Source organism: Vidua chalybeata, chromosome 2, assembly GCF_026979565.1.
Source record: "Vidua chalybeata isolate OUT-0048 chromosome 2, bVidCha1 merged haplotype, whole genome shotgun sequence".
Taxonomy (NCBI): domain Eukaryota; kingdom Metazoa; phylum Chordata; class Aves; order Passeriformes; family Viduidae; genus Vidua; species Vidua chalybeata.
Window position 1 is genome coordinate 116,575,717 of NC_071531.1, and position 19,387 is coordinate 116,595,103.

Here is a 19,387-nt window from a genome sequence, read left to right on the forward strand (position 1 = left end):
AGATGTTTTAAACAACTTGATAAGACTTTCCTGCAGGAACAGTTGAAATGAACACCAGTGCACAGAAAATCACCATGCAGCCTACTCAGAACACTTGCACAGATTTTCTGCATCAGAAACAAACATATCATGGCCCATGAAGTATCCAGGAAAGGAAAACTAAAGTGGAATAACACACCACAGCCATTCAGTGATGCTGACACACTAGGAAACTTGGGTAGAGAAAGTGTAACAAGAGTGTTCTGACTAAACTCCTGAAACTGGAGGTGTACAAGCAGAGTCCCTCCTGCATGAAGTCTTCCTTCAGTCACCCGCGTTCTGGAAGGAGTCAGTGAGTCAGCCAAGGAAACCTAGGAGCACGAACACAGCTGCAGGAACAACCCCTCGGGAATAGGCTAACGTGGAAAGTGAGCCAAGGAAAGCCAGCAAATAAGGATTTAGCAGGTTCTCACATTTCTGTGTAGTGAGGGCAGAGCTGTGAAAACCCAAGGCAGCAGAATGACAGTGGCTTTACAAGCTGCCTTTCAGAGGAGCTGTGCTAAGTGGAACGCTTTTATCTTTCCTGAGCCACAAGGTACCGATGTTTTTGGCATTTGCCAAAAATCCCTTCTGCCTGTTTCTTTTACTTTAGATTAGCTCAGGCCATAAGTGGCACGTGCTGCCATGCAGCTCAAGGGGCTCAGGGGAAGCCACCCACAGGAGTTCAGCACCTTCTTAAGCTACTGCAACTCAGACCCAGGCATGCCCCGACCATAAGCCACACTAAAAACCAAGATCATCAAATTACATAACCTACTTAGCTTCCTAATTTAGCATCAAAGAAACTATTCCAATATCTGCTGGTGGCAGACTTGACTTGTGATTCGTTGGTTTAGAACAAAAATCTCATCACATGGGGACTTACATTGGTTTGCCAGCCAAGGTATGGGCACTGGAGCATAACATACCTGCTCTGTTTCAACAAAATTGGCAACGTGACCGTCATCATTTGTTCCCCGGACATTAAACCGGGTGCCAGCCCGTTCACAGCTTAGTCGTGAAATGAGACAAGCCTTCGCCTGCTTGTGAGCTGCATAAATTGTCCTGATCTCCACTCCTCCACACATGAGGCGTAACAGCCAGTCGTCACAGTTCACACCGTAGTGCTTCAGATGTAAATGCAGTGACTGGTTCCTATCAGGGAGAAAACAACCATCAAATAACCAGAAGGAATTGCAATTCAGCTCGAACTCTTAAGCCAACTACTAACTCCTTACAGTTTACACCTACTAACACAAATAAGACCAGGAAAATAAGCATGCTATAGTTTTGTGATATAACTCTCATTTAAATCTTCCTGAAATAGCACAGTAAGAAGATGGAATGAAGCGATGAATTTCCACGGCCTTAAAATAATAACCCTTATAGCCCTTGCTTGTCACCCACCAAAAAAACCAACACTCCAAGCTCGTTTATACTTCTCTGCTCAGCCTTGTTTTCACAAGCCAGAGATTACAGACTCTAGGAAAGCATGACAGAATTCCAATGACAGAATTACTTTTTTTGTATGTGTAAAGCACCATTCAATCTCACACCACCACAAAATAAAGCTAGAATAGAAATTCTTATCAATATACATTGAATACTCTCATTATATGTCACCTAACCCTAACCCTAGACAGGCTTCCAGGAATACATTCCAAGCCAGCTGGTTCTCAAATATCTTTAAACACCAATTTCAGGGCTGAGTGCTGGTACTTTATATACTGCATACGTAATTCTCCAGTAGCAGTTACTGTTCACATGAAAAGAAGATCCACAGTTTGAATGTACCCGTGCATTTCCCAGCACTAATCAATGCTGTATTAAATAAGACTAAAGTTTGGGTTTTGTGAAATTTTTTGTTTGCCTCACTCTAGTGAGGCTTTTGGTCTTCTTCAGCAACATTCACTTCTATAAAAAGGGAGCAACGTTTTCTGCATAGCAAAGAAAAGCTAACTCCAGGAAGATGTCTGGTTGTGGCTCTGCCCAGAAAATTCTACTGGAATTACAAACAGCATGTTCATTGTAACAGTGGAAGCTCTTTAATTTTAGCCTTTTCATCCTAAACCTAAGCATACAGGCGCATTAAAATAGGACACTGAAAGCAAACAATATTCTTTCCCTGGGCACTCTGAGCCTAGATGTTCGGCACAGAAAAATCTTCAGGAAGCTCACTCAAGTGCATCTGCAGAATACTTCTTGTTCTTGACTTTTAGTGGTTACATTTCTAGATCTTGGAAACTGGACATTCCACCTACCTCCTGGGAGGACTGGTCCTTACTAAAAAAACCATAGAACCGGGTAGCTGCCAAAATTTTACAACAGTGGTCAGAATCAGCCCAGCTTATTTGGACAGGTCAACAGGCATCATTTCTCAAGCCTTGATGTACTGACTGATCAATGGAGAGCCAAGTCTTTTTCCAGAGCACAGACAAACAGCAAGGTTTCTACCACCCCTGTAAGCCTACATCAAGGAAAATATGTTTCTGAAGACCTGAGCTTATTTCCTACCTTAGTAATTTTTTCTTACATTTCACTCTGATCAGATTCCTCTACCTGATCGAAATAGCACCTAAGACCAGGGAAACATTGGCTCATATGGTAGAGCTGGTTTGGTGCATTTTGGCCAGAAGAGAGGGACAGATGTAGCTTTTCACCAGTTCTAATAGTGTAAAGCCAAGTCTTCAGCACCTTTCCAAGACTCCTGGACACACAGAGCATTTTTAAAAAAGGCTGAAGGGAACAGAATTTCTGACGTGTCGGTGTGCATTAAGCTGCTGATCGGCAGAAAGAGCAGTATTCCTCTCACCAAAAATTTTGTGTGAAAACAATACTTTATTCAAAAATATCCAGTAAAAGGAGTGAGTGCAGCAGCCAAGCAAAGTGCACTTTGTAGCAGAGCCTACCTGCTGTCTCAACAAAACCTGCAATGCCACAATTTTTTGAGTAACAGAACTTTTGAAGTGCTTTCCTATGTTGGAAACCCCCTTGGAATCTATGTATAAACACCACACCATTTTAGAATCCAGAACATTCTAAAAAATAGTAATTTTTTTCTTTGACGTTTCATAACCACACCCATTTAAAAAATGACACAATTGATGAAGAATTAAGAGGCACCAAAACGGAAACACAACAGCACAACATCACATCAGGAGATGTTCAGATGAAAATACAACATAAGCAGTGAAAAATCTGTGCCTTCCAATTAAGAAACTTCCAAGTGGTCACAAAACCATCCTGTCATAAGTAATATACTTCTGCCCTTAGAAAATGTTCGAGTAATGCTGTCCCATCTCAAGATTTCTGGGAGAAAGGTGCACACTTAAGAGCTGGGAAAGACAAGGATGAAAACTTGCCAGGCATTAGTTTGTAGAATTCATTATGTAACGCCTACTGAACCCATTCTGAACTCACCAGAAGAACCTGTTGTCAGTGGTGTGCTCCTGCATGCTGCGGTGAGCACTGAGACTCAGGTCTAAGCTGACACCAGTGGCAGACCAGGCAAAATAAAAGTTTCCGGAGTTCAACACTTTGCGCACTTCTGAAATGCGATCCTCGTCTGTTGGGTCAACCCGCAGTGACACAAACTCGGTGGAAGTAACTCGGAAAACTTCAGAGTCCTGAATCTTTCCCACAGACATGCATCCTGTTACCAGAACCAGATAATGTAACAGCGTATCTCCTGCAAAACAAGAAAGGGCACAGGAAAGAGAATGGATCTTAGCACAGCAGATGTTGATTCATTCAAGTGCTGAAGGCACACAAGCCCACCCCAGTTTGCCTGAAAAATGTAAAAAGAGAACCAACGCCGAGAACACATCCCCAAGCTCTACAGAAGAAAAGGAGAAACTACTCTGCAAAGGACAGGGATTGCAAAAACAGAAGTTATTTTTGTCCACTCCCTCATTTCTGGGAGTGGTCCAAATTTGTAAGCTATTCTGCAAAGAAAAAAAATCAAACCAAGCAAACAAATAGAAAAAAATAAGCCCTGTTCCTGTTGCAAAGATCCAGTCTTACAGGAGCAGCACAGTATTCTGCCCCAAATGAAAAATTCAAGTTTTACATATTTGACTCACCGAGGTTTAATCTTAACACACCCAAGAGCCCATACGCATCCATGACTTTGGAGTACGTATTCTTGATTGTGTCTTTTTCTGCAGAAGCTGTGGAGAGAAAATGAAAGATTTGCTGATGTAAAAGCCCCAATACTATGGCAGCGAGAACAAGCCACTCCAAACTGAAAACCTGAGGGATTACAAAAGCAGCCACTTACATGATGCTTCTGGAAAGAAATCAAAATGTATGAGCATATGGCACTTTATAATGGAAAATGATGGCTTGATTCTGTGACAAAGTATGATCATGCTGTGTTTTTAAGCAATAAAAAAGCAAAACTCCAAGTGATATTGAAGGAGAACACTGGCATTTTTAACAAAATCATCTCTTATTATAAAAAGCATGTACAGCACAGACAAATAAGATGCCTGAGAATGCTCTCCTGTAATTAAAATTAGTGCTTAATGTTGCTTTTTTCATGGAAAAAAAAATTACCCCTTTTCTCCAAGAATAAAACCATCATGTGGCAGTATTATCTCTGAGCAAGACTATCACAAGTCCATTTTAACTATCTTAGATATATTCCAAGCAGATCAAAACTCTTGCAGGTCCACAAAAACTGGTATTTAAAACCCATGTCTTAGATGAATTAGGAAGACACAATTTTCAGAGACAGTTTTGAAAAAAAACCCACAAAACAACCCTGTCATATTTTAGAAGAAATTGAAGTAAATCTGCCATTGCTCTCCTGGGAGTTAAGAGTATATTTTAGCCCTTTCATCAGCACTATAACAGCCAGGCCCACCAGCCTGGCTGCAAAGCAGCAGGATCCCACCCATCCTGAGCTTTAGCTCATGACCAAGACTGCACCAGTCTTGGTCAACAACAACAATTCCAGCTTTGTCACTTGATCTACAGGGATCAAGATTCCATGGTTACCAAAAATCAGCACCATTTTGCTTTGACACTAAAAACCTCAGGGCATGACATGAAGAAGAGTAAATCAAAATGCCCATTTGCCCTGGAATTCTGTTTTGCTCTCTCTCACATTAGCAATGCCATTTAGAATAAAATCTCTATTTTATTTAGAATTTTAAAAAACCTTCTATTTTACTTAGAATTGCTCTTTCTAACAAGTATCCCCTAAGATCAGTATAGCCCTGCCTGTGCACAAGCCTACTGCTTGTTCAAATATCTGCCAGCTGTTTTATTAAAGTGGATCAGACAATTTACAATAGATTAAACAATTATTTAACCACAGCTTGAAATCCAACCCCATTCGATGTTTTATTCAGTGGATTTTTTAAAAGTTTCTTTACCTTATTGCACTAATATTCCTGTAATAGATGCAATAAAAATAGTTTTATAGCAGCATGAGGATGTATTTCTAAAGTCCTCACCCAGAGTGAGTGTTAAGAACATGAAGCTAATCTAAAAACATTTTGTCAGCATCACCAAACCGTGTTTTTCTTAACCAGAAAACCACTAGGCTGGAACAAACTTCTAGACTTCAGACCCTGGTTCCTTCAATCTGTTTTTGAGAAAAGGTTTAATGATACCAATGTACTCTTCTAAACTCAGTTTTCCATAACCAGAAAGCTGCCGTGTTCTTCCTCCACATTTGAAATTATTATGGAAAGATCAAATTTTGTTTTAAACTTCTTGCAGGATTTTTCTTAAAGGTGCCTGCTGGAATTTAATGACATGTCAGAACAATGCCTTTTCTGTCTTTTATGGATTTATCCTCTTTTTCCATTGCAGAGAATGCTGGATATCCTTGTTAAGCCTTAATAAATAAATGCCCGAAGTAAATTAAGTAACATGGGTTTTGCAAATTCAGACCAACAAAAAAGGCCAACAAAGGCTAATAAGGCAGCAAAGGGTTGCAAAACCAACCAACTAACCAAATAAAAATAGAGCATCTTACTGTGGCTAGTCAATTATTATTCTCTTAAAGTGCCCAAGAACCAACCAAAAGCATTTCATGCTATGTTTTTCATTTACATTGGACCTAATTCAGTGTGAACTCAAAGCTTTTCCACAGTGACCATCTAAGCTTTTCACTCTCACACTGCCTGCACTTTTCCCACCTCGATTTGTTGTCACATGGGAAAATGTCAAATATGGCATCATTTCCTCCATCCTGCCCTGGTCCATGCTCACCGACCCCAGGCTTCTGCTTTTGAGGCAGTGCCCAGTCAGGAACGTCCTATGGTCAGGAGTCTTACAACATCAAGGAAAAGCACTTGAAGCTTCTGAAAACCAAGATGAAATCAGGAAGACACAGCTTCACCACACCCCTTTCCATTCTCTTCCCAAGGGACTCTTACCCAGGCCAAAGTCTGCTCTCTAGAAGCCCAAGGCACCAGTCCTACTTACCCCTATCTTCAGCCCTTCAAAAATTGAAATATTATTATTAATAATAATAATAATAATAATAATCCTTTCATGATCACTATTAGGCAGTATCAAGAAACCCAAACCAAACTAACAAAAAACTCCACAAAATCACAACACTTACAAAGCGATCTTCAAATCACTTTATAATGTAACTCTGGAGAAAGCCAGAAAGCCCCATTTGCAGTGTCAAGAGAAAAAAAACAAAATTTCAAGTCACTATTTATTGAGGATTAACAGGCCACAGCATTTTAAAATGCCAGCTGCAACAAGCACACCTTATCAATCACGGACTCTCACAAGAAAGGTGAACAATTATTTTGAAGGGAGTAAGTCGGCTGCCCCAGTGTTATTGAAATGGAACCCCATCAACAATCCTGTTTTCAGGATAATCTGGTTCAAAATGCACTCCTCTTCATTCCAGACCCAGAAATCAGTTTCCCAGTTTTAACAATTAAAAGGTTCAGATCACATTGAAAGCCACCATGTAAGCTTTCTATGGTTGGGTTCTCTTCTTGGTGCGCTCATAGGGGGCCATGAGACAAGTTAGTGGCTACAGTTTCCAGGTAGACTATGGAACTCTGAGCTGGGAACAAAACCACAGTCCTGAAATTATGTGCATTTCCTTCAGACCCAAGACTTCTGACTTACATTAGATTAGACATTAGATTAGACAAAGTCCACACAACTGTCATTTTAAAAGGTTTAGAATCTGAAAAATCTGAAAAAAACAGGTGAAAAATTTATTAACACAATTTGGTTTTTATCTTTTAAGACTAAGGTTTTCAAGGGTTTTGTCAAATTAGGACAGTTAGATTTTTGGTATTTAAATTAAAGCTAACACCTGAATATTACCACAGAGGTGACATTAAAATCAGAATAGAGTCACCACTTCCATCTATTAAATTAAACCAACCAAAGAACTATTTTATTACTTTTGATACCTCTTTTTGACACACTCCTAGTAATGGTTCAGCTCAGGACGCTGGGGATGAGAAAACCCTGCCAGATTGCTTTTCAAGGCCTGCTGAGACCACCTTGGTTTAACTGCATGGAAGAATTTTCTTACTAAGAAGTGGTCTGAGCAGCACTGCTAACCACAATGAACAGCTGCCAGGGTGCCTGCTGCACATGGGTTACTACAGCTCTCACTTCAGCTCCAGAGAGCCCAGGTGGGCACCGTGCCTCCTCCTGCTCACACCTACTCTCTCCTCAGCTTTACTGTGACACTCAAGTCCAAGGATGCACACGACGCTTCTGCTCGGGGCGCTCATGGCTCTGTTCTCCCAGACAGAACGTTCTCCATGGCAGGAGACAGGAGTAAAGACAGCTTACCACTCATTTGGGATGACTCACCAGCAGGAGAGAGAGAGAACACACTCCTGCCCAGCCAGGGAAACCTTTCCAGCTAAGACATCTCAGAGAGCCCTATTTCAAAGAATAAATATACTGCCCATTTCACATGGGAAGTAAGAAAAATAGATCTGTGACACCCTCCCACTAAATTCCAAACAAATCAGCAGTGAAGCTGCTGACATTTAAACCCAGGTGCTCTCATCGGGCTTTGAGAAGGATCCCACACACTCCAGTGTCTCGGGCTAACCCAGTACCAGGACCAAAGAGGTGTTAAATGCACAAAGGAAAGCCAAGTATTGCTCAGCTGTTTCAGTCACAGCAACATCAGTTAATTCACACAGAGCACCTCCAGGAGAAGTATGGCCTGGGCAGCTCCCACGTTCAGACTGAGTGGTTGCACAACCACCACCTCTGGTGGTGTCGAACTGTCCCTTCGACCCTCTTCCTTGCTTCCATCCGACCTGGCTGACTGGAGCAGCACATGGCACACACACTGAAAATCACCCAGCATCTGAGCTGTGCAGCATTTCCTGCCGAGGCTGAACTAAATCCTCTGAATCATCTTGCAGTGCCTCACCGAGGGCACAGGGGAGGAAGGCTAACGCAGTTATCCTTCCCTCAGCAAAATGACAGATGTGCTTCCTTTAAGATGACACTGAAGCCATCAGTAAGCCTCCATCCCGTTCTCTTAGCCCATCTCAAAGCCAAATTTCTGTACATGGATATTCCAAGGGGTGCAGTTCACTAAGGCTCTCAGAACTGAACCACATGTATTAGTTTTAATGCTAAAATGTATTTCACTAGGCTGTGCATATATTATCCACTCTGCATACAGGTAAGAACTATGATCAGGTATAAGGGCAAACATGTTACTTCATCTCCAGTATTTATTAAAATATTTGGAAAAATGTCTAACAGTTTTGAGGTTAGTATTGTCAATTTTTGTAGTCTAAGAAGAGGTAGCACCATCACCAACACCCAGAAGTTTTTGACATTTTAAAGCGATGCTGTTCTGGATTTAAATTTATACATACTTGATCTGACCATTTATCTATCTATTCACAGAGATTTTGCAAACATGGGAAATCTTCCCCAAGGGACAGCAGTATTGCATTAACTTTGTCTATTATTTGTACAAATATCTGTAAATTTGTACAGCTACAGACTGGAATCTTCTGGCTGGATTCTGAGACATCACCAGCGAGACAGAAGTAACACTTCACAAATCTTCCCAAAGTACTAATAATTGTATTCCTTTAAACATGCATTAAAAAGATCAGATACCAGATGGGAATAGCAAGCAGAAAAAGAGAAGAAAGAAACCTGAGCTAGGGGACTCCTGGGCTTTTTCTGCTGTCAGTTTAAGATTGTGATCTTCCAACCATTAAGAAAAGTATCAGTACCTAAAGAATTTAGGGAATTATACAGAAATAAAACAGAGGGAATTAAGGAAAAATGCCACTGCTCAATATTCAGCGGAAAACTATGCCCGTGTACCAGACAGAAAAAGAGTAACCAGTTCCCTGGTTAAGTTTACTGAAAACAATACTCAGTAACTACTTCCAGCTGAGTACAAACATTTGCTATGACATAACCTACCAATTAGAATTCCAAGGACAGCACTTTGCAGATTAATAAGGAGCTATCACTAAGTACAGAATGCAAGAGGAGAGAGGCTTCCAAACTTCTTCATGCCTGGCTTCCTCTGCTTGGTAACAACAAGGTCGGGAAGTGGGCAAGAACTTTGACATGAGTTTTGATTTTTAGGAAAGGACATTTATCCAGGTGCCTGCAGCGTATCCCGGCACGAGAAGTGACTTACTGCCCTTTTTGAGCATAACCTTCAGGAATAAAAAAGATTTCATCTGTTAGCCCTTATTAGCTCAAGCATAATAATTACTAAATACAGGCTAGAACAACCTGTTCCACAAATGTTCAAAACATTTTATGTCTTGCACTAAACCTGCTTGCTACCCTTATGAATGGACACTTATTCCCAATCCACACTACAGTGCCTTATGGATACTGCTACCAAAGTCAGGGAGATGACTTAAATACATAGTAAGAAGAAACCATACCAGAAAAAAAAGCAGAATTTTAAAAATAGGAGAAAAGCATCCACTGTTCACCTGGACAATCATACAGCTGCAGCAACCATGTCAGTCATTGCCTGGCCTCTAACAGGTGCTGGCTAAGGAGAAAACTACTTCCATGGAATGCAAGTTTTCTATAGAGGAGCCAAAATCGAGCTCTGAAACACTGTGCAACCAGGTGCTTTGACTTCCTAAAGAACACAAACATATTTTATAATTTTACATAATTTAAAAGTCTATGTATAGGCCTTATGGTTCTCTTCTGCATTTCTCATTTTAGTGTTCTCCAGCAAAAAAAAAAAAACAAGGAGGGAGGGTGCAAAAATTTAGGGAACTATCTCATGCATTTTTCACTTAAAACACAAAAATAACTTTGCAATGCAAGGCATTTTGCTTCAAATATTACTCATTTTATTACAAGACAAAGCAATACCAAGTCTTGAGGGAGGTTAAAAATACAGGGATGAAATAAAGCTAAAAATCACACAAAATGAGATAAAACCAAATTATGATATAACATTTAAGAATATAGAATTTATTGCTGTGAAATGCAACATCAGAATTAGCTTGTTAATGAGTTATCGCATGTTCAAAATAGCGTTTTTCAGAACCCAAGAAATAAGTGATATGGGAGGCAATTATAAGAAAATTTAGTGGACATGAAAATATAGATGTATAAAGAAATGTAGTGAAATGTGCAAAATTCTCTCTCAACAGATGAAGATAAGAAAATGTCTCTTTTCTCATTTAAATCAGAAGCCTCTGAATTAGCAAACAGAAAACCAGAACAGTTGCTTCTTTACATTCCACAAATAAAATGGCTCACACAATGTGCAGTCTGCCACCTTTCCAACACAGTAGTTATCAAAACAGATCGACTTACAGAGGACAGCCACAGCTCCGGACTCAAACATGAGACATTCTTCTCTGTTCCTGGCTTCCACGATCACGCTGAAGGGAAGTGGATCCAACTTGTGATAGACACGGTATCCTTTACTGAAAGCCATTTTGCCTCAAACACGCAGCCCTAGCCAACACAAGATGATGTTAATGAAACCTCCCTGTGTTTCCAGACACCTGCTGCAAAGCTGGTTTGACCCACGGCCTTTCCTAGGGATTTAACGTGTTCAACAAAAACAAACAACAAAATCCCCTGCTCCCTCATTCTACCGCATAAGAGACTTAGTTTATCTATGTCCAAAAAAAATACAGGGATTACCTAAATATGGCATAAGAGTGTTTCAAAACCAGAACTACCCAGAGAAACACCTTTCAAAATCTGGATTTATTTAAAAGCTTCTTTGAGACACTAGAATTTTAAAGAATCCCACACTGGTTTGTGTTAGAAGGCACCTTAAAGTTCATCCAGTGCCACCCCCTGCCATGCATAGGGATGCATTCCACCATCCCAGGCTGCTCCAAGCCCTGCCCAACCTGGCCTTGGACACTTCTAGGGATGGGGCAGCCACAGCTTCTCTGGGCACCCTGGCCCAGGGCCTCTCCACCTTCTCAGGGAACATACCTAAATACAATCCTACTCCATTTTAGTTTAAAGCAATTTCTATCACAAAACTTAATAAACAGGATTTCTTCTTAGGGAAATAAATAAAAAAAAAAGGTTTTTCAGCTACCAGCAATATGGAAGAGTAGCAACCACCTTAATGGCAAACTAGTGCCAAAAGCAGAGGGGGAGCCTTCATTTTTAGATCTATTTTACTAATTCTGCCCTTGTACAAAAAGACAGTATATTTTAAACACTGAAGCCGTCAAGACATTTTAAAGGGTCGTACAAAAACGTCAATCTATTTTCAGCTTTTTTTCCCCCTTTTTTAACGAAGGCAGGGTTTGATTTGGACTTAAACCCTGCCCTGCGGCGGCTGAAACATCGCAGTGTCGTACCGGTGACGCTGCCCGCCAGCTACACACGAGTGAGATCTTAAAAAAACCCCACAGAACTCTCACACTGCAGCAAACCATAAACAAATGCGAGAGCAGCCCAGTTTTCCGTGCTAAAGCTCGGGAAAACGCAAGAAGGAGGATTGCTCCGGAGCGCCAAGAGCGGGGCTTTCCGCCCTCCCTTCCCGGCAGCTCCCCGACCTCCGGAGCGGACACGCACGGCCTCTCGGTCCCGCTCCGGCCTCTCCCCGGCCCCGTCGCGCCCGGGAAGGCTCAGGGCACGGCCGAGCCGCGGGGCTCCCAGGGCCGGGCCGCCGCATTCCCGCACGGCGCACCGGGACGGCCTGGCAGCGCCCGCCCCATCCCGCCTGCCGCCCGAGCCCGCACGGGCCCCCCGAGCCCCGGGCCGGCCCCGCGGTACCGCCGCGCTCACCGTGCGCCCGCCCCGCCCGGCGCCGCGGAGCCGGCGGGATCCGCTTCCTCCCGGCCCCGCGTCCTTCCGCACTGCGCCGCCCGCCCCGGAGGGGAGGTGCCGGGGGGCGGGCGCTGGGCCGAGGTGGGACGGAGCTGCGGTTTAAACAAACCGAGCCGTGTGCTAAGCGCAGCCAGGCCCAGGTCCCGCTGCGGAATTATTAGGAGGAGCAGAACCCAAGGGACCGGCTCAGGAACAGCCGTGCGGACTGAGCCATCACTGAGCCGCCTCGCTGGGCAAAGGGCTGCGATACTCACAGCCCTCGGGTCGGGGGGGAGACGTCTGAAGCCGGCGTCTTCCCGGCAGCAGTCACGGAATAGAACCGTGGAACCGAGCTGGAAGGGACCCACAAGGATCATCGGGTCCGTCCCCTGTCCCTACACAGACTCTCCAACAATCCCACCCAATGCATCCCTGACATCGCTGTCCAAATGTTCCTGGAGCCCTGGCAGCCTCGGAGCCATTGTCCTGAGGAGCCTGGGCAGTGTCCAGCACCCTCTGGGGGAATAACTTTTCCTGATACTCAGCCTAACCCTCCCTTGACAGAGCTCCAGCCGTTCCCTGGGTCCTGTCACTGCTCGCAGAGAGCAGAGATCAGAGCTGGCCTCGGGAGGAAGCTGCAGAGCCCTAAAGAGCTCTCAGTAGAACAAGCCCACTACCCTCAGCCGCTCGTGTGGCTCGACAGGGTCTTAGCGAAGGGGGCGCACTTTCGGAGGCAGACTAGACAGCTGCCCGAGCCAACGGGGTTTTCCCCGTTCCTGGCACAGCTGCCGCTGGCACGGCAGGACCAGGGCAGCCGAAGAGAGCGAGCTCCGCATTCTGCAGGGACACGGGGGCGGGCAGGGGCGGAACCGCAGCCCGCGGTGCCGCGGCTGTCCCGGGGCCCCGCCCGGCGGGTACCGCCCGCAGCTCCCGCTCTATCGTTCCCGCAGCCCCCACGCTCCCGGCCCTGCTGAGGGTTTTTTTTTTCCCCCCCAGCTGGTTTCTTTTTGCCGTGGTCCTATCCGGTCTCCAAGGCAATGTTCATCACCAAGGTTTGGCTCCAGACCGTGCTGGGGCCGGGTGCTGTCAGGCAGGAGGATTTTCTTTGAGGCTCCTGAGAAGCCACGCTCCCGTCGCTCCCTCCCCCGGCGCAGCAGCACCTATCATTCATCCTAAGGCCCAGCCCACACACGAACCCTTCCCCCGGCACCGCCCCGGCCCCGGCCCCGGCTCCTCCCCTCGCCCCGCCCCCGCCCCGCCCCATGCGTTCTCTTGTCGTCACATTGCCCCGCCCCCCGTTGCGTCTCGCCCCGCCCCCACGTCGCCCCGCCCCCGCGTTGCGTGTCGCACGTCGCCCGGCCCCGCCCCTCCCGGCGAGATGCATATGGCTGCTCCCAGGCGCCTTTGTGACCATAACAGCGACAGCAGACAGGAGGCTTGGATGTCACCATAGCGCTCACAGGTACGCAACACCGAAAGAAAAAAGGCGGGGGTAGCGTCCGGGGCTGGCAGGGCAGCATTAAGCTGGGAGACTCGAGGGTGTCACGTTACAGGCTGAGGAACAGAAAGAGCACACAGCGAAATTATGGGATACAGGTTAGGGTATAAGGTAGGGTAGATGTGGATTTCTTCTCTCTCGGGGTTCCTATAGGTCAGGGTGACCCCAAGAGAGATCGTAAAGGGTTTTTGCTTCCCTAGCCCGAACGCAGCCGAAGAAGAGGTCTGGAATGCGTCCAGTTGCTTTTTCAAGGTTGTTTATTTTTTCTTATCTATAATAGTTTCTCTCTGACCTGCCGAGGTCCGGCTAGTATAGAAGCCATGGCAGTCTGCCCCGAGTCCCGGGCGTCTCCCACGTTATATACTCAAAATTATGTGTATCATGCTTACAGTTCCTGTACCAATACCTAAAATCTATGTTGGACAGTGTGTCCCTATCCTAGACCAATAGAAAAGTGTCATTATCACACCGAGACATGGAGGACAAGAAGGAAGAAAAGGCTAGGGCACGCCCAGATTCCTTCATCTTGTACCCCTGAATTACATTCTAAAAAACCCCAAAATTCTACTTTTTCACCCTATGTCAATTCCCCTACTACACTACTCAAATCCTTTTCGCTTGTAACTCCTCATACAAAATTGACAGCCTTTTCCACAGGCTAAAATCGAAGCCACAGATGTTTTTAACTTCATGCCAGGGTCTCCAAGACCCCTGCCAGGATCTCAAGACAGCCAGGGCAGCCAGAGGGATGTTCTGGACTCTTGACAGGTCGTCACCCCTCCCCCAGCCCTTACCTTGAACACCACCCGAGCAACTGAGAGGCAGACGGGCATCTTGAACAGCAAAGCAGGGCCTCGAGGATGACAGACAGATGCCAGGGGCCAGAAACAGTAAATGAGAGGCTGAGAGCAGGGGAACAAATAGCAGGTGGGCTTGGCAGAGACACAGAGACTTTAGAGGTGAACAACGCAAAGGCTAGAGAGCACACAGTGAAAATAAGGGGTCTGGGTTAGGATATAAGGTAGAGTACAGGTGTACCAGCCCTGGCCCAAAGCCTAAACAGCAGCCCTAGCAACAGCCCCATTTCCCTGAGAGCAGCTGCAGGCAGCAGCTCCAATGCAGGACCATGGCAGGAGCGCTCAGAGGTGCAGGCAGTGACCCTAATGCTAGGGCTAGGCAGGAAGTGATAGTGCGGGGTAGCATCCACAGGGCTGGGGATAACCGGGGGATTCCCGCCCTGGAATGCCTTGGTCCTATCCGGTCTTCAGGGCATCTCTGCCCTGCTGCATAGGGCCTGGAAATTTGTAATGTGGGGTGTATTTGGACTCTAGATGGGATCTGTAGATTGATGAAGGCTATCTGGAGCTGTTAAGTTATCCTGCAGTGCTCTGACTTTTGTCCTCACGTTCTTTCAGACGCAGCCAGATGGAATCCGTGGCAGAGGGCCCCGTCCCGGGTGAGGGGGGTCCCCCGAGAAGGTCAGTCACCCTTTGTCTTTGCAGGGGGAGTATAAATGGTGCCTCTGTATTACAGCTATTTTCTTTGTCTTTATTTTTAGGAACTAAAGCCAGATAGTGGCAGTCAAGGTAAGTGGGCAAGGTGAGCAGTGAGCGGTGGCAGGCAGCAGCTGTTCTTGCTCTGGTCTCAATTCCTGGTGCAGCTCTTAGGCTCCATTCCTGTTTGTGTGCTCTAGGCGGACCCCTTCAGCAACTGGCCCACAGACCCGCTTCGTCGCTCTCGTGGGAATTGATGTTGAGAACTAAATTCGTGTCAGAGTGATTGGATCTTTCTTTATGTATTATTGTTATGTTGGGTCTTAGTCGCGTTGTTTTTAATTATAGTTTTGATATTTTGAGGTAACTTCTTTGTGGATTTGTGGGTTTTTGTTTGGGTTTTTTTTTTTGTAACTAAACATAATAATTGTATTTTTTGTAATGATTTTAATAATTTTAATTTTTGTGGTTTAACTGTAATTTGGGGTAATAGTGTATAAATTGTGTTTTAATAGTTTATATTATGTTATACTATATGTATAGGATTTTTTCATTTACAATTTAAAGTTTGTGAGGGATATATGTTAGTTGTGAAGAGGTAAACTAACAAGGTAAGAACAAAATGGGGTTTTAGGATTGGTGACCGATAAACAGGAGTGTATTCGGATGTGTAGTTTTAGTTAGTGTTACTTACATGTTTTGTTTTGGTTGTGGAACTATTTATCTTAGCTTTTTTTTTTTTTTAGTATTTTAAATAAGGTTTGTTTGACACAATGAGTACGAATCTCGTGTGGTTTCTTTTTTTTTTGTGGAAACGTTATAACGTTTTCTTTAGGTTATGAAATTTATGGGATTACTTTGACTATTTACTAAGTCTTTTACTTGTACTTGAGTAGGTTTTTGTAACTCTGATTTTGAAATCAAAGAAGAAAACTGAGGAGACGAAGGAGGTAGAGAAGTTATCTCCTTCTAGGACAGAAAGGGTTTAGCGCAGAAACTGCTGGGTCTAATGTGGCGCGGGGGTTTCCGTGCGCCGGCCGGGCCGGGCGCGGGGCTCGGCGGCAGGAGAGCGGCGAGCTGTGCGCGTGCGCGGGAGGCGCGCTGCCGCGGGGAGCCGAGCGGAGCCGAGCGGAGGTGAATGGAGCCGAGCGGAGCCGAGCCGAGTCGAGCGGAGCCGAGCGGAGGTGAATGGAGGCGAACGGAGCGAGCGGCTCCGAGTTGAGCCGAGCCGAGGTGCGCCGAAGAGGCGAATCCAGCCGAGTCTAGCGGAGAACAGCCCGAGTGTAGGCGAGGAGCCGAGCGGGGCCGAACCGAGCCGAGCTCCGCCGAGCGCAGCATCCCGAGCAGGGCGGGCCGCCGGGGCGGGCTCGGGTGGAGTCGGGGCTCTCTGAGGCTCCCCGTCCTGTCCCGCTCTCTACCCCTCCTTCTTCCTCCCCGTATTCCTCTTCTTTCTCTCTTTCCCCCATTTCCCGCTCTCCCCAAAGCCGACCCCTTTCTCTCCCTTTTCGGCCTCCCCTCTCGTCCCCCCCTCCATCCTTCCTTCCTCCTCCCCGTATTCCTGTTCTTTGTCCGCAGACCCTCTCCCCTCCTCTCCCTCGCAAACCCGACACCCCCCGCCCCCCCCCCCCCCCACTCCTTCCTGCTCTGTCCCTATCCCGCTCCTCCGTTCTATTCCTCTTCTCTCCCTCCTCTGTGCACCATCCCTCTTCCCCGCTCCCGGCCTTTCCCTTGCCCTCCCGCTTTCCTCCACAGCCCGACCTCCCTCCCTACCCTTTCTCACGCCCTGCTAGCCCTCTTCTCTTCCCGTCGCCCCGTTCCTTCTTTCCCCGCAGCCGCGGGGCCGGGGGCGCCGGAGAATAAAGCCCAGAGGGCCGGAGCCCGGCGCCCCTGGGCCCTTGCGGGAGTCCCCGCACGGGGCCGGAGGCTCTCGGCGGATCCCCCCGTGCCGGTCAAACCCCGCCCGGCCCCGCCGGACCTGCGGCTTTGCCGGCATCGCGCTGAGAGCGGCCCCCGCTCTGTGCCGTGCCGTCCGTGCCGCGTCCCCGCCGTCTCTGCCGCTCCCTCTCTCTGCCCCTCGCCCGTGACAGCGAGGCTGGGCAGGAGCTTCGACCCTTCTGGGGGCTGCCCCCCTTTCTTGTTGCGGCAGAGTCCCTTTCGGGGGAATGTACATGTGGAAAGGGATGGAAGCAAGTGCTGGGCTGCTGTCCAGGGCAGTTAAGACTCGTTCTGTGCCTTCTTTTGGGGGCCAGGAAAAAGGGGTGAAGACTCGGGGCTCTGGTGTCATTTGGGGCACCCTAAGGTCCCTAGGAGAGGGAGGCACGCTGCGGCGGAGGAGCAGGTGGGTGGCGAATGAGGGGGGTCATGCCGGGTGCCGTCCCCCCGAGGGGGGTGTGTAGAATACTACATCCTGTCAAGTGCTTCGTTTTTATAGGTATTGGTAAAAATAGGAGTTTGTCTCTAAATTCATTTGGAAAGAAAGCCAGAGCAGCCCCAGGTGTGAACTGTGAGGATAAGGAGGGGCCGGCTCCTGCCGGCGGCTGTTTTAGGGGCTTTGCCTCAGCTGATTTTACAGGGAGCTGCTGGAGAAGAGGAGTTTATGGGCGGCTCCTGGGGCTGTCCTTGGAAGGACGGTGACAGCTTCGGACAGGGTCTGGGGGATCACCTGGATACGCACTTGGATACCTGGAGCATTGCTCAGAGGAGGTGCCGAGGGACAAACCTTTGTGCCAGGTAGCGGCAGCCAAACAGGTGAGCCCATGTGCATTTGTAGCGGGGACATTTCTCCTTTCCCTTTTAAATTTCATCTTGCCAATCCCTCCCCGGTGCTCCCAGAAAAAAAAAAAAAAAAAAAAAAAAAAAAAAAAAAAAAAAAAGAAAAAAAAGTATTTTGAGTAGGAAAGAAATTCAAATTGAGGGTAGCGACTTGTCTTCCATTATTGACCGTGTCTGAACTGGTGGGGGATCCCCTTTCACGTGTGGTTTTGAGGGTATTGATTGAAGGAAAAGCTGCCTTTTCCAGGATGTTAGGGGTATCCCAGGGGTGTCAGGGAATCGACAATACACAGCCCATTGTTCTATTTGTAGTTCACCTCTACTTCTTATATAATTTTTCTGCTGACAAATCTTATGCTTAGCTCGAATCGCAGTTCTGCTGTTTCTGAGGCCTGCCTTTTGCAGCTTTCCCAAAACCCTCTGGTTTGAAAGATTCCCACAACTTGAGGGATTTCATTTGAGGACAAGCCCTTCTTTTCTGCTCTTACAGGGGCTGAAACTGAAGGGGAGAACACATTTATTTGCCCTTGTTGAAGTGAGGCGAGCACCTGAGTGTGGCGTAAGTTCCGGGGGTTGAATTGAAGGAGGCTGCAGCTCTCGCAGCGTTTGAAGGGTTGGGATCGGGCTGTGCCGCTGCATTGGAGGGCGCTTCTTGTGCCCCTGGCCCGGCAGCCAAGGCTGTGGCGCGGGAAGCTGCTGGCGTTGCCCGGGGAGCTGCCGAGGTGGAAGGGGACTTGGGCGCGGCCGGGCTGGCGCGGGACTGCCGGAGCCGCGCCGGAGCGAGGCGTGCGGAGCCGAGGGGAGCTTTGCCGGGCCGGCGGGCGGGAGAGGCGGCGCGGGCGCTGCGCCGGTGCCGGCCGGTGCCGGCCGCTCCGTCCGCTCCGGGCGCGGGGCTCGGGCGCCGCCGGGGCCCCCTGGGCCCGGTGCCGGCCCCGCCGGGCAGGGGGAGCGGGCGGGGGGCTCCCGGCGCGGCGCCGCCTCTGCCTGCCGCAGGAGCCGCTTTCCTGCCGGGAGCCGCGCTCCGCCCGCTGCCGGCAGCGCGGCTTTTCATTTTCCGAAGGTCCTTGGTGTAGCGCTTTGGAGGTGGTTCTTAGGAATTGATTGTATCGTTTTCTTTTGTTCGTGCTTGGTGTATGCTAAAGGACATGGTGTACTTCTTGAATGTTATGGTTCTTGGTTCAGGTGCTGATGGCAAGGATTTATTTGGATTGAGTTTTGTTGTTGGATTTCATTTTTGTGGAATTTGGTGGATTTTTTTTTTGTTTTGATTTGTTTTGATTTTTTTGGTTGGGTTTTTAAATAATATTTTTATATTATAAAAAGATAATTTAAAATTCTATATTTTAAG

General features: G+C 47.0%; 1 protein-coding gene and 1 long non-coding RNA gene across 10 annotated transcripts in view; one reads left to right on the top strand and one right to left on the bottom strand.

The window, feature by feature from the left end:
* SYNJ1 (synaptojanin 1) overlaps positions 1-12,323 on the bottom strand; it is a 49,945-nt gene extending 37,622 nt beyond the window's left edge. For all 9 annotated transcript variants that reach the window (XM_053936748.1, XM_053936749.1, XM_053936754.1 and 6 more), the window contains exons 1-5: positions 12,256-12,323; positions 10,810-10,953; positions 4,101-4,187; positions 3,439-3,706; positions 948-1,173 (exon numbers count right to left, since the gene is read on the bottom strand). In XM_053936748.1, the coding sequence (XP_053792723.1) occupies positions 948-1,173; positions 3,439-3,706; positions 4,101-4,187; positions 10,810-10,933 (705 nt within the window). In that variant the 5' untranslated portion in view covers positions 10,934-10,953; positions 12,256-12,323. The remainder of the gene's footprint in view (positions 1-947; positions 1,174-3,438; positions 3,707-4,100; positions 4,188-10,809; positions 10,954-12,255) is intronic.
* A 1,289-nt stretch (positions 12,324-13,612) lies between these two features.
* LOC128783962 (uncharacterized) lies at positions 13,613-16,044 on the top strand. Its single transcript, XR_008429301.1, has 4 exons — positions 13,613-13,738; positions 15,190-15,252; positions 15,333-15,360; positions 15,468-16,044. It is a non-coding gene; the product is annotated as an uncharacterized LOC128783962 (long non-coding RNA).
* The last annotated feature ends 3,343 nt before the right edge of the window (positions 16,045-19,387 follow it).